We start from the raw sequence: 12,368 nt of genomic DNA on the forward strand, positions 1-12,368 counted from the left end.
CCACTGCAGCCTCGACCTCCAGAGCTCAAGCTGTCCTCCCACCTCAGCCTCCTGAGTAACTGGGACCACAGGTGTGTGCCACCATGCCTGGATTTTTTTATGTTTATATTTCGTAGAGATGGAGTTGGGATTACAGGTGTGAGCCACTGCACCCAGCAAGGAAGATCTCTTGAGTCCAGGAGTTTGAGACTAGCCTGGGCAACACAATGAGACCCTACCTCTGCAAAAATTACAAAATTTAGCTGGGCATGGTGGTGTATGCCTGTAGTCCCAGCTGCTCAGGAGGCTAAGGTGGGAGGATTGCTTGAGCCCAGGTGTTCGAGGCTGCAGTGAGTTATGATTTCACCACTGCACTCCAACCTGGCTGCAAGACCCTGTCTCAAAAAACAAAAATGGAGCTCAGAGAAAAGAGATTTCCAGTTAAGGTGAGTAGGTTTAAACGTAGTCATGCGGGCTCTGGGCCTGAATCTGGTCTTCGAATATGACTAATGGCGTAGCCCTGGGGTGAGCAGACGGCAGCTGCAAGAGCACAGGGAGGGGGCGAGGTGGGGCAGAGAGGGGTCCTACTGATGGCCGCAGGGGAAGGTGCACGTGAGGAGTGAGCAGAAATACAGCAGGAGAGGCCTGGACTAGAAAGGCACAGAAAACCCAGGCAGGGGAAGTCAGGCCAAGGCAACAGGGAGATGCCGGAGAGACTTCTGCCTAAGCCTCCACGTGCACACACCATCCTGCAGTTTTATTTCTTGTAGAAATGTGAGAAAGGGAAGGGGCTGCTCTCTCCTCTTTTAGATCCATTGCCTATTGGTATTCATTGGATCTGGTCACCAGTTTTCCAAAATTTAGCACAGTGGTGATTCCATCAATCCCCTGAACCTGCCAGGCCACTTGGAAGCATGTCTTGCAACAGTGCACAGCTACACCACGACCTGCCCATGGGACGCAGCGAGGGAAGCAGCCTCATGAGCAGGCCTGAGTCTCTGCGGTCTCACTGTGTCCAGATCTGATAATAGCTAATTCCACCAAATATTAGAGGGGGCTCACATTTAATTAAAGAGTGGCCATTTGTGTGCTCCAGACTGGAGGTCCCCACTGCCCTGAAGTCAAAAGAAGAGTCCTTCAGGGAATATGCCAATCTTTTCTTATTTCTCTGCTGAGCTCCTGCCCTCTTTGAATGCAATTATGGGAACAAATAAAATGGCTTAACTCAAGTCCCCTGTGGGACAGTCAGCTCTCTGCTGATAAAACCAGTTGTGTGGGCAATCATTAAATGAGAAATCTAATATTTAACTACATTTAATAGTCTGTTGCTTTGGTGCTTTCCTGCGAAGGGTGGGATTTCAATAGAGAGGAACGAGGTATTCACACGCAGCCTGTGTAGTCCATGAGCGATTAGAACATGGTGCGTTCCCACATGAAACCAGAACTCTCAGATCCGGAAACTGGTAACGGGGTGTTTGGTGGCCAGCCTGTGTTCCGTTAGCTCTAGGCAAGCTTAACTCAGTAGGCAGCAGAGAACATTGCTCCCTGAGTTTAACCTTCTCCTTCATGATCAGCATTTGAGATTGCACACTGACGCCTGAAACATCAAATTCACATGCGTATATATGGAGACAAGAGCGTACTTTAACCAGCTGTAAGAGGGTCTGTCCCCATTTTCTCTCAGTTTGAGATTTAGCCATGCAGACAGGCTCTTGCCACCAGCAGAACCCCCCCAGCTGAAGCCCTTTCTGGGACCCAGAAGCAGAAGCTAACTGATAGCAAGAAGCCCATCTCTGTTCTCATTGGTAGGGTCTTTCTACCTTTGCTGCTGCCAGTTCCCCTGATCTTCATGGGTTGGCACTTCCATCATTTGACCCACATTTGCACACCCCAAGTTCCTCACCTGTTTTGCACCTGGGATGATCATGTCAGCAGGCAGAGAAGCAGAGACCACAGGTTCTCCAAGGGTTACAGCTGAGGCGTCGAGATGACCTCATGAGATCGAGGCACTGGTCTCCTACAACAAGCTGGAGTTTGGAGCGTGTGGATGAACTGCCTCATAGTCCCAGAGTCGAGTGAATTAACTTAGGCGCATCATTAGTCTCCTAAACATCAGAAAATTTTCCATCAACTTCTAAACACCAGAAACTTTTCCATCAACTTCTAAACACCAGAAACTTTTCCATCAATTTCTAAACACCAGAAACTTTTCCATCAATTTAATGCAGTTTGCTTTGGGTCCTCGGGTCTGAGCTGTGTGGGAAACACTGGTTGATAGTCTGGCCTCGGTTTTTCCAACTCTTACCTTTCAAGAGATCTGAGCCCTGGAGACCTTTGCAGCTTCCTGAGACACTCAGGAGGACCTCTCCTTGGTCCTGTTTAGTTTCCTGGGGCCACATGGGAACAAGGAGAAAGACTTGGGTAGAAACCCAGACTCGTTACCATCTAAAGATGCTTAATTTCCAAGATATGAATCGATTTTCCACAAACCCGTCTACCCAGGGTACTCAAAACTAGTGCATTTCGTCTCTGGGATAGGACTGAACACTGATACCTTGGCGAGGGGTAGGGAGAAGGATTTGCTGCCAGGAAAATGACCAAAACTTTCATTTGGTGTTAAGTGTATCCAGAGAGCTTGACAGGTGCCTGAGATAGGGTGGTCAGGTCCCTCTTGGAGGAGGTAACACTTGCGTTAATGGAGGAGAAGGAGCTAGCAAGGAAGATTTCAAACACAGGGCAGCACGTGCAAAGGCCCTGGGGCAGCAAAGAGCTTGGGAAATGCTGTTCTCTTCATTACCGGGCAGCACTCCCTGCTAGTCTTCCTTTCCTGTAACTGTGAATAGAACATGAATGATATGCAGTCACTGTCTCATAAACCAACTCCTCTCACCTGAGTGTGTGCCTGGAGCATTGCATTAAAGGGCTGAGGGCATTTGGACTCAGCACCAATGAGTGCTGCCGCCCATCCATTAGGAACATGGGCTGAGGCTGTGAAGCTGGCGCAGGGGTATGCAGGCCCCTTGGGGTGGAGTGCACCTCCCCTAACTCACGTGCGTGCCTGTGAGGGAGAGTGCGCCACCTCTGCAGCCAAGTCTCTGGGTCTCAGAGTTAAGGTCAAGTCTACTTGGACTTCCCTTGGACTTCACCACTGCAGACACCCCTTGCAGACGTAGCTGTGTTTCCTGCTGGGACACGTGTCCTGCAAGGGACACGTTTCTCGCATGCTACGTGGTGTTTGGAACCTTTCCCAGTGGTGGTCTAACGTCAGATTTGTTAAAACTCTACCTGTTTGAAAACTAGTGTCACTATTTCTCCCCTTATTTTTTATCAAGCTCAATATTCAAATGTGTCCAGCAACTTGCAAGTCATTTTCATTTTATGTACTCGTCACAAGCGCTGGGAGCTTCCATTTCTCCCTGTTCCTCTACAGAAGGTTGCCAGGCCTGCTGGGCAGAGTTCTTGAATAAAGCCACAGCCCCATGTTCTCCACACAAAGCCACACGTCCAGATTCTCCTAGTTATGGGTGGTCATTTGACCTCCAGCTGCCCCGGAGAAGCGCCCACCTGCAGAGCAGCTTTTTTTTTTTTTTTCAAGAGAGTTATATGGGAGGATGACTGGACATCCATTCTAGCATTGTTTGTGATCATTTGTTTACGCTTTAAACAAATGCACAAATTGCAGCTGCTTCCAAGTGATTTGACGAGCCAAAGGCAAAGTTCCTTGCCGAAAAATTCCCTTTCACAATGAACCACAAGTTATCCCCATGTGTAGGCTTAGTGTGAGAAGGGAGAAAGGAAGTTGGGTGGTTTTTATGACACGTCAGATGGTGAAATGAAACAGAATGGCCGTTTCAGTACATGAACGGAGAGTTCCTCAGGGGACTTCTTTGCATCTGAAGAAATAGATAACGAGGACGTGTGTGTGCTGTCGCGGCCGAGGCACAAAGGTCCAGCGCATCCACACCACAGGGCAGAACTGACCTTGGTCTCTACCACGGAGGGAGGACGGCCAGTCCCACTGCAGTGTGAAGCGAGGCTCACACGACTCCACTGTCCACAAATACAGTCACCGAAGTTAAGGTCTCTCCAGAGACCAGCTTATCTTCTGTTTTGGGAGAGAGATCGGAATCCATTTTATTTCTGGGAACATTTAATAAAGATGATACCCTAGTTTCTACCCACCTTTCCTTTTCTGGTTATTATGGCCACAATTTTTGGAAAACCATTTGTCCTAACAGATGTGTAATGTAGGTTTTCTTAAAACCAGCAGTCATGGGAAGAATCATACCAAAACCTGTGCGTGTGACGCCACGGAGAACAAAAACCTCTGGTGGGGGAAGGAGAAAGCCTAAGGCGGTGGGGAGAATCTTTAATCCACCCAAATTCCAGATTTGAGTCTAGGCTTTTGAGCGCATAACTTGAGCATGTTTTTTAATGCCCAGTTTCTTGGTCTGTACACTAGAAATAATAATAATCACCTCTGAGGCTGATGAAAGCAGCAGTTACGCACATGAAAAGCCATGGCCCGCAGAGGTCCTCCATGAGTGACCACTGCATCTCAGCGTGTCCCTGTTTCCTCTCTTTCAGAAATGTTTGACCTAGAAACAAATGAACATGTCAAGAAGGCCATAAATGACCGACAGATGCCTAAAGTGGAATACAGGGACATTGAGATTGATGATTACAGTAAGTACTACGTTTTTCCCCTCTAAAAAGAAAGAAAAAGAAAAAGAAAACGTGAGCTGTGACACAGTGCAGTCATCAGCAGCAGGTGCCGTGCAAGGAAGGCTCCCCAAGCACGGGGGTGTATCTTTGCCCCTCAGCTCCTCTGGCATGGAGTGTCTTGTCAAAACCAAAAAAAGCAGGGCACAGGATCTCTCTCCCTGAGAGGCTGACAGTTGCTTCAAAGCAAGACCACCGACTCCAACGCTCTCCTTCTTTGGTGACCGTGTCAAGACACCGTCCAGAAAAACCTCTTCCCTCTGGAAATTCCCTTTCTGTGCCATCTGAAGTCCTTCCTGCCTCACCAGCTGGTGGATTATGGGCTGATGAGGGGCGTCCTTGCAGCCAGGGTTTACGTGAGGAGGTTTGAGTGCTATTACTCCCTAGGAAATGCTTCTCACTCTGCCTTTCTCTGCCTGTGCCCTTCTTTCCTTGAACTGTCCCTCCAGTCATTCGGTAAGTTCTCCTGGGCACTAACTCTGTGCTAGGTGTTGCTAAGCACTAAACACCCCAGAGCATTAGCTGGACCTGGACTCACAGCTCCAGGAGGGAGGCAGAGCCTCGGAGCCTCAACTCCCACCTCCGCACAGATGGCTCCCAAGTCACCCGGCTGGCCCCGTGTCCTCACTGCCCACCAGGTCGTTACTCTTGGAAACCCAAGTGTAAAATGCCCACAGCAGATTTCACTGTCTTCCCCCAGAACTCTGTCCCCCTCCAGACTTCCCCACCTCTATGCATAGCAGCCTTTTGGTGGTAGGTTGGTGTCGAATAACTGAGACTTCAAACCTTGAAGCTGTCTTTGAGTCATTCATGCAGACACCACTTACCCATCACCTCTGAGGCTGTAAACGGGTTTCCCTCCTGTGCAAACTCCGACTGACTGATAGTAACTGCAGGAGCTCTTTGTTGAAAGGGAAGGTTTCCAGAGCTCGGGGGAAAGCATGTTGAGGCTGATAAGTAACACTGAGCTGAAAGGGCAGGGGGAGGAGCCACACACCTTGCGTTTGCCACCCCTAGACCGTCTCTGGAACCTCTTTGTCTGCCCTTCCCTGACACGAGACAGCGGCGTGTCGCCTGGAGCCTAGGGTATTCGCTGGCAGCCCCCTTGTGCTCAGCAGCTTAGAGGAGACACAATCACCTAACAGACTCAGCTCCCAAGAGCAGGTACCAAGGCTCACCCCACGAAACAAAAACAGGTCCCCCAAACAGTACGTGCTGCAAAGCTGCATTGCGTAGAGCAGAAAGTAAATAGCACGAGAGTTCAGAGAAGAGCATGAGACTGGGCTGGGGACATGTGGGAATGCTCATGGAACGTGGGACTTGAACATGGTCTCTAGAGTCAGCATCAGGTGGGCTCACAAGAGGAGACCGTGCAATCCAGAGAAGAGGGCAACGTGAGGGGTCTTAGGCAAGGGCAAGTGCAGTGCAGTGTGACTGGGTCTGGAGGCTGCCCTGGAGTCCCAGCCTGCAGGACAGCCCAGGTGTGGGCCCTGCACAGGGACCCTCGCTCGCCTGTGCTCACCACGCCCTCCCTGCAGCCCACCACAGGTCCGGGCCAAAAACTTCTGGCCCTGCCATTTGGCCACAGGAAGCTATGCTCTATCACAACTTTTCTGGACATTGCATTCACCTCTGAAAGTCAGAACATTCTGGAATTTTGATGCACTTCAGATCCGCTCCTGCCCCCACCCCCACCCCTGCCCCCAACACATTCACATGTCCAAAGGCTGTCTCTCTTAAAATACCCTGAAGGTGACCACGCCAGGGAAGGGGGCATGAAGGAAATGAGTAGGGAATACTCTAGGAGAAAGAATAATTTTGTGTGTGTCTGTGCGTGAGACAGAGTCTCACTCTGTCCCCCAGGCTGGAATGCGGTGGTACGATCTTGGGTTACTGCAGCCTTGACCTCCCGAGCTCAAGTGATCCTCCCACCTCAGCCTCCTGAGTAGCTGGGACCACAGGCAAGCCACATGCCCAACTAATTCTTTTTTTTTTTTTTTTCGTAGAGACAGGGTCTTACTATGTTGCCCAAACTGGTCTTGAACTACTGGGCTCAAGCAATCCTGCCTCAGTCCCCCAAAGTGCCAGGATTACAGGTGTCAGCCATCATGCCCAGCCTAGAGGAGGAAGAAGAGAAATTCAAGAAAACCATAAACAAGGGCTGGGCATGGTGGCTTATGCCTGGATTCCCATTACTTTGGGAAGCTGAGGAGGGCAGATCACTTGAGGTCAGGAGTTCAAGACAAGCCTGGCCAACATGGTAAAACCCCATCTCTACAAAAAATACAAAAATTAGCCAGGCGTGATGGCATGTGCCTGTAGTCCCAGTTACTTGGGAGGCTGAGGCACGAGAATCACTTGAACCTAGAAGGCAGAGGTTGCAGTGAGCCAAGATCGCGCCACTGCACTCCAGCCTTGGCAATAAAGTGAGACTTTGTGTCAAAAAACAAAAAAAAAAACAAACAAACAAAAAATGGAGGCTGTGACAAGCTGCTTTGGTCAAGAAATGTGTGTATTGGCCAGTCACAGTGGCTCACACCTGTAATCCCAGCACTTTGGGAGGCCGAGGCATGCGGATCACTTGAGGTCAGGAGTTCAAGACCAGCCTGGCCAACATGGTGAAACTCTGTCTCTACTAAAAATACAAAAGTTAGCTGGGTGTGGTGGTGCACACTTGTAATCCCAGCTACTCCAGAGGCTGAGGCAGGAGAATCACTTGAACCCAGGAGGCAGAGGTTGCAGTGAGCCGAGATCGCACCACTGTACTCCAGCATGGGTGACAGAATGAGACTCCATCTCAAAAAAAAAAAAAAAAAAAAAATGTATGTGTTATCCCAGCCCAATGGAGAGACCATTGCCCCGGCATGTCACTGAAGCTCCTCTGTTCTCAGCTCGAGGCTCCTCCGCAGCCTTGGCGGCCAGGCTGTCACCCTGGCAAGATCCCTTTCTGAGCTCCTTAGGCCTGGCCTCCTCCTCCTCCAGCCCACTCTACCCATTGCTGTCCCAGTAACGCTTCCCAAGCCTGCAGCACTGGTGTGTGACTGTCATCCCTTCCTCTTAGGAAATGCAGAAAAGACCATTCGAAGCACAAAGCCAGCTTTCCCACCCTTGCCACACACTCTGTCCAGCAGGGGGGTTCCTTAAAAGGTAGGTGGGTACAGATGCCAGGAGAGGATGTGGGGCGCCTGTATGAGCCCGGCATCAGGAAGACCCCCTTAGGGATCACAAGAAATCTGAAAGATGTCAGCCCTACAGACCTGACTTGGTTTTGTTTTTTCACTTTATGCTACCAGAGGCTAATACTTTTCTTTATTTTATTTTATTTTTTATTTTTTAGAAAAGTAGGACATCTTCCAGAAGGGCTCCCCTGAAATGTTTTCAGCCAGTCAGAACACGGTTTCCAAGGTCTGCCCTTGGGCTTATCAGTGGCAGGGAGCAGCCCAGACCATGTTTTATGGAATTTAAATGATGAAGTCCAAGGCCTGCCTCTCAGCCAGTCCCTGGGCCATTGAGCCAATTTGCAAGCCATTAACATTCAGCCCGAATCAGTAATGAGACGCCAGGTCAGAGCTGGCTGCCCAGCCAGCCGCCCAAGCCTGCAGTGTATCTGTGTAGTAATTGTATTGAAAAGCCGCTAATTCCAATTTAATTGCTGTGCCTTTGGTAATCTGGGTCGTAGTTAACATCAATAAATAAATTCAACTTGGATGGGAAGATTTGTTGGAAGGTAGGGGCACAGAAGAAATTGGTGAGGCAGGTTTTTGAGGTTTGGTTCCTACCCACTCTCCCTCACCCACTGGATTTCATGCTGCTGAGGACCAGATCCAGTGACCTTGGTAGCCACGGGATCCAATGGGCTGTACCATCCTTCCCTGACTTCCCCTAGCTGTGGCTGCAGCAGAGCCAGAGCCACCCAGCACAAACCTGCCAACAGCAAGACCCACAGATCCACCTGGCTCTGCACAGAGGCACTGCCATGGGCCAGCACCCTCTCCCCTCTAGGCGGCCCCCTGTCTCCCCTGACCCTCTGTCTCTTCCTCTCCCTGCCTCCCTGCTCCCAAATATCCATCCCCAGCATCCCCGATCAGATGCTGAGAGATGCTTTTGTTGCTGCAGGCAGCCCTCCTGCTCTCAGGGCACCATATTTCCCTGCCTGAAATTCTGCTGCTAGCGAGTGCCCAGGCCATCGAGTCTTCCGTGCATTCGGTGCACTCCCATATGCAAGACTGAATGGAAGCTTCAGAGAAATGAAGCTTCACACAGGTTGGGTGACTTGCCCAAGGCCACGCAGCAGGCCAGAGTCCTCAGGATGAAAACCCTGGGCCAGTCTCTGTCTGTGGGCTTCCCCTCAGGCCCCACCCAGAGCACCCTCACCCCCACGGTCACCCAAGGGCATGCCCGATACCCCGTGGCCAGCGTTGCCCCCTAACCCGTGCTGTGCTCTGCTTCTCCCCAGACCTGCCCATGCAGATCCTGAAGCCAGCAACCTTCACCGACACCACCCACTACCCTCTGCTCCTGGTGGTGTAAGTATCGTCACATCTGTCTTTCCCTGGTGCTCGCTCTGGGGCTCCGTGACACCCATGATAAAGGAATATTGAACTCTTAAGAAAAGATAAGCAGGAGAAATGATATTGTTGCAAACTGAAAACATAAGATCGTTTAGCCCAATGTCAGGTTCTTTAGGACTCTTGGAGACACCCAGAGGTTAAAGGAAAGTGGGTGCTGTGTACCCACCGCCTCTCCCCAGGCTGCCTCAGGTACTGTGACCATAAAGTGAGGCTGCTGGGATCATCGTAGTGGCATTTTGCATGACAGGCTCACCGGAGGCTGGCAGGGGACAGGTCCCAAGACACAGAGACACAAGATGGCTGGAGCCTGGGATCCGCACCCTGAGCCCGTGGGTCTCACTGGCTGGCATTTCTGGCCACTGCCCTGAATGCCCTTTTTTCACCAGAAAAGAATTTTTCCAGCTCTTTCTTATATTCATTAATAAAGCCTCTGGTTTGGGTTTTGAGAACAACTTTTTGTGCTCTGTAAATGCCTTGAAGGTGTTGGGTCTGATTAGGGAACTCAGTGCTAGGAGCCGGCCCAGTGCCCTGTGCATAGGTTCAAATGTTGCCTGACAGCCCTGAGTCTAGGTGATGTCCACGTGCTGACACCGCACGGGGAGGCAGTGCAGAGGGGGCCACCTGGACCGTTGAGCAAATGCCCCAATGCACCTCCTGGTCTGTCCTTTCAAGACCACGGAGCAGGAGAAACTCCTGCGCCCCTTGTAGCCTGGGAGAGCCAGCTGAAGCAGAGGCCTGTGCTGGGCTGTGTTAGGGATGCCAGTGCAATGACCCCCTGAGTAAATGCTGGCACCTGATGGAGCTCTGATTAACCCTGGTGTCTTGCCCTGCTCCCTTCCTGAGGGCTGAGTCCCTAAATAGCAAAAAGATTCCATTATAGAAACGCCCCAGGGCACAGATTCCAATAGCTGATTCCGTTTTGCAATTAACCCACTTTCCTTAATATCTGGACTGCTTTCACACTTTCCCAGCAGCCACGCATGCACACTCACCCACATGCAGACACACGCACCCACACACAGGCACGCGCACATGCACACACACCCTCACATGCACACATGCACCTGCATACATAAACACACACACATATGCATACCCACATGCACACACACCCACAGGCACACACATGCACACACACGCACCCACACACACAGGCACACACACATGCACACACCCACATGTGCACACATGCATGCACACACATGCATCCACACACGCACCTGCATAAACACACACATGCATACCCACATGCACACACACCCACAGGCACACACATGCACACACACGCACCCACACACATAGGCACACACATGCACACATCCACATGTGCACACATGCACACACAGAGATGTACACACACACACGTGCACACACACCTGCATGCATAAGCACACACATGCATACCCACATGCACACATACACACACCCACATACACACACATACGTGTGCATACGCATCCACATGCAGCACACACGCACACCCATATGCACATGTATGTGTATACACACATGCACACATGCACACATCTATACACACCCACACCCACACACCCACACACCCCACACATGTGCACACACACCACACACGTTTCCTGCCTCCTTTCTCTTACTAAACCAGATTTTCCCCACTTTCTCCAGGATGCTAACAACTTCCAAACCAGCTTTCTTCCCCTGCACACTGGTTTCTTCAGTGATCTTAAAGGAAATCCCCAAAAGCTTTTCAGTTTACAAAACAATTCACTTTCCCTTCAGAGGTAAAAGTGGTCGTGCCCGGTGGAGACAGCTGAGCTCTGCTGAGCTCGGACGGGACCGGCCAGGCAACCCCACCCCCTGGGTGCACACTCACTCTGGCCTTGCTAGCTTGCCTTGGAGGCTGTGTCTTTTTGTTTGTTTCTCGCTGTGACATCAAATGTGATAGCAAGGAGATCTGGAGTCCCTGAGCCCCTGCTTCAGATTAAAAAAATCCAAAAGAAAACAAATGCACACTCGACATAGAGCAGCGCCATGACTCACCAGGACCCTAAGCATGCGGCACTCCAGCGCGCCGCTCCTGGCCCGCTCCTCCTGCCCCCCGCCCCACTCCTCAGCCCTTGGCGGACAGCTGGGAGAGTGCCGGTGGTCGAAGCAGTCACCTGGCTGGAGCCACTCTCAGGAGGGGCACTGCTCCCTGCTGCTCCAGGGAGGCAGGCTGGACCTGGGGCCGACTTTCTCTCCTGTCCATCTTTTTCCCGGCAAGAGGGAAAATCACTTAAAAACTTCCCCACACCTTAAGTATGCTGGCCAATGAGGAACAACCAGTCCTGCATAGAAAATGGCCCTGTTCCCAGCCTGGGCAACATAGCAAGACCCCATCTCTACAGATTAACAGATTTTTCTTTTAATTAGCCAGGCATGGTGGCACATGCCTGTGGTCTCAGCTATTTGGAAGGCAAAAGTGGGAGGATTGCTTGAGCCCCAGAGGCCAAGGCTGCAGTGAACCAAGATTGTGCCACTGCACTCCAGCCTGGCCGACAGAGTGAGACCCTGTCTCAAACAAAAGAAAAAAAAGAAGAAAAGAAAAGAAAGAGAGAGAGAGAAGGAAAGAAGGAGGGGAGGGAGGGAGGAAGGGAGGGAACAGCCCTGTTTGAGGAAAAAGAAAACAGCCCTGTTTGTGGCACTGGTCGAATCCCATGGTCCGAATGCCCCACCATGGATGCCTTTCAGCCAGCAGTGCTGGGCTCGCAAATGAAGAGCTGGGAGGAGAGCACAGTGGGAGCCGCCAGCCCAGGTCGGAGGCCACACTGCCCAGAGCCAATGGCTCCTTGACTCCCAAGGAGAGGGAGGGAGAAAGGCCACCCATATGGCGGGTTTGCTGTTACTTCCGACTTAACAAGAGACAGACCACGTCTTCAAGCCAGGGATGTGGCTAGAGTCAGCGCGGCCTTGTCACTTGTGATGGGTACTGAGGGGCACAGCCTGGGACATCTAGAACCCAGGAAAGAGAAACCTTCTTGCCGTGTAGGGAAAGTCCCCACAGGGAGACGGTGGGAGGATTTGTATTGTTTCCCTCACCAAATAGATGCTTTTTGGTGGCTGTCCCAGACAGCGCCGGTGTGT

General features: G+C 51.2%; 1 protein-coding gene across 4 annotated transcripts in view; it reads left to right on the top strand.

Annotated features, from left to right (window-relative positions):
- The window catches only part of DPP6 (dipeptidyl peptidase like 6), a 1,146,878-nt gene that overhangs the window by 1,117,273 nt on the left and 17,237 nt on the right, over positions 1-12,368 (top strand). For all 4 annotated transcript variants that reach the window (XM_063708874.1, XM_019031374.4, XM_019031372.4 and 1 more), the window contains 2 exons: positions 4,567-4,665; positions 9,158-9,227. In XM_063708874.1, coding sequence (XP_063564944.1) covers positions 4,567-4,665; positions 9,158-9,227 — 169 coding nt within the window. The remainder of the gene's footprint in view (positions 1-4,566; positions 4,666-9,157; positions 9,228-12,368) is intronic.

This window comes from Gorilla gorilla, chromosome 6, assembly GCF_029281585.2.
Source record: "Gorilla gorilla gorilla isolate KB3781 chromosome 6, NHGRI_mGorGor1-v2.1_pri, whole genome shotgun sequence".
Lineage (NCBI taxonomy): Eukaryota > Metazoa > Chordata > Mammalia > Primates > Hominidae > Gorilla > Gorilla gorilla.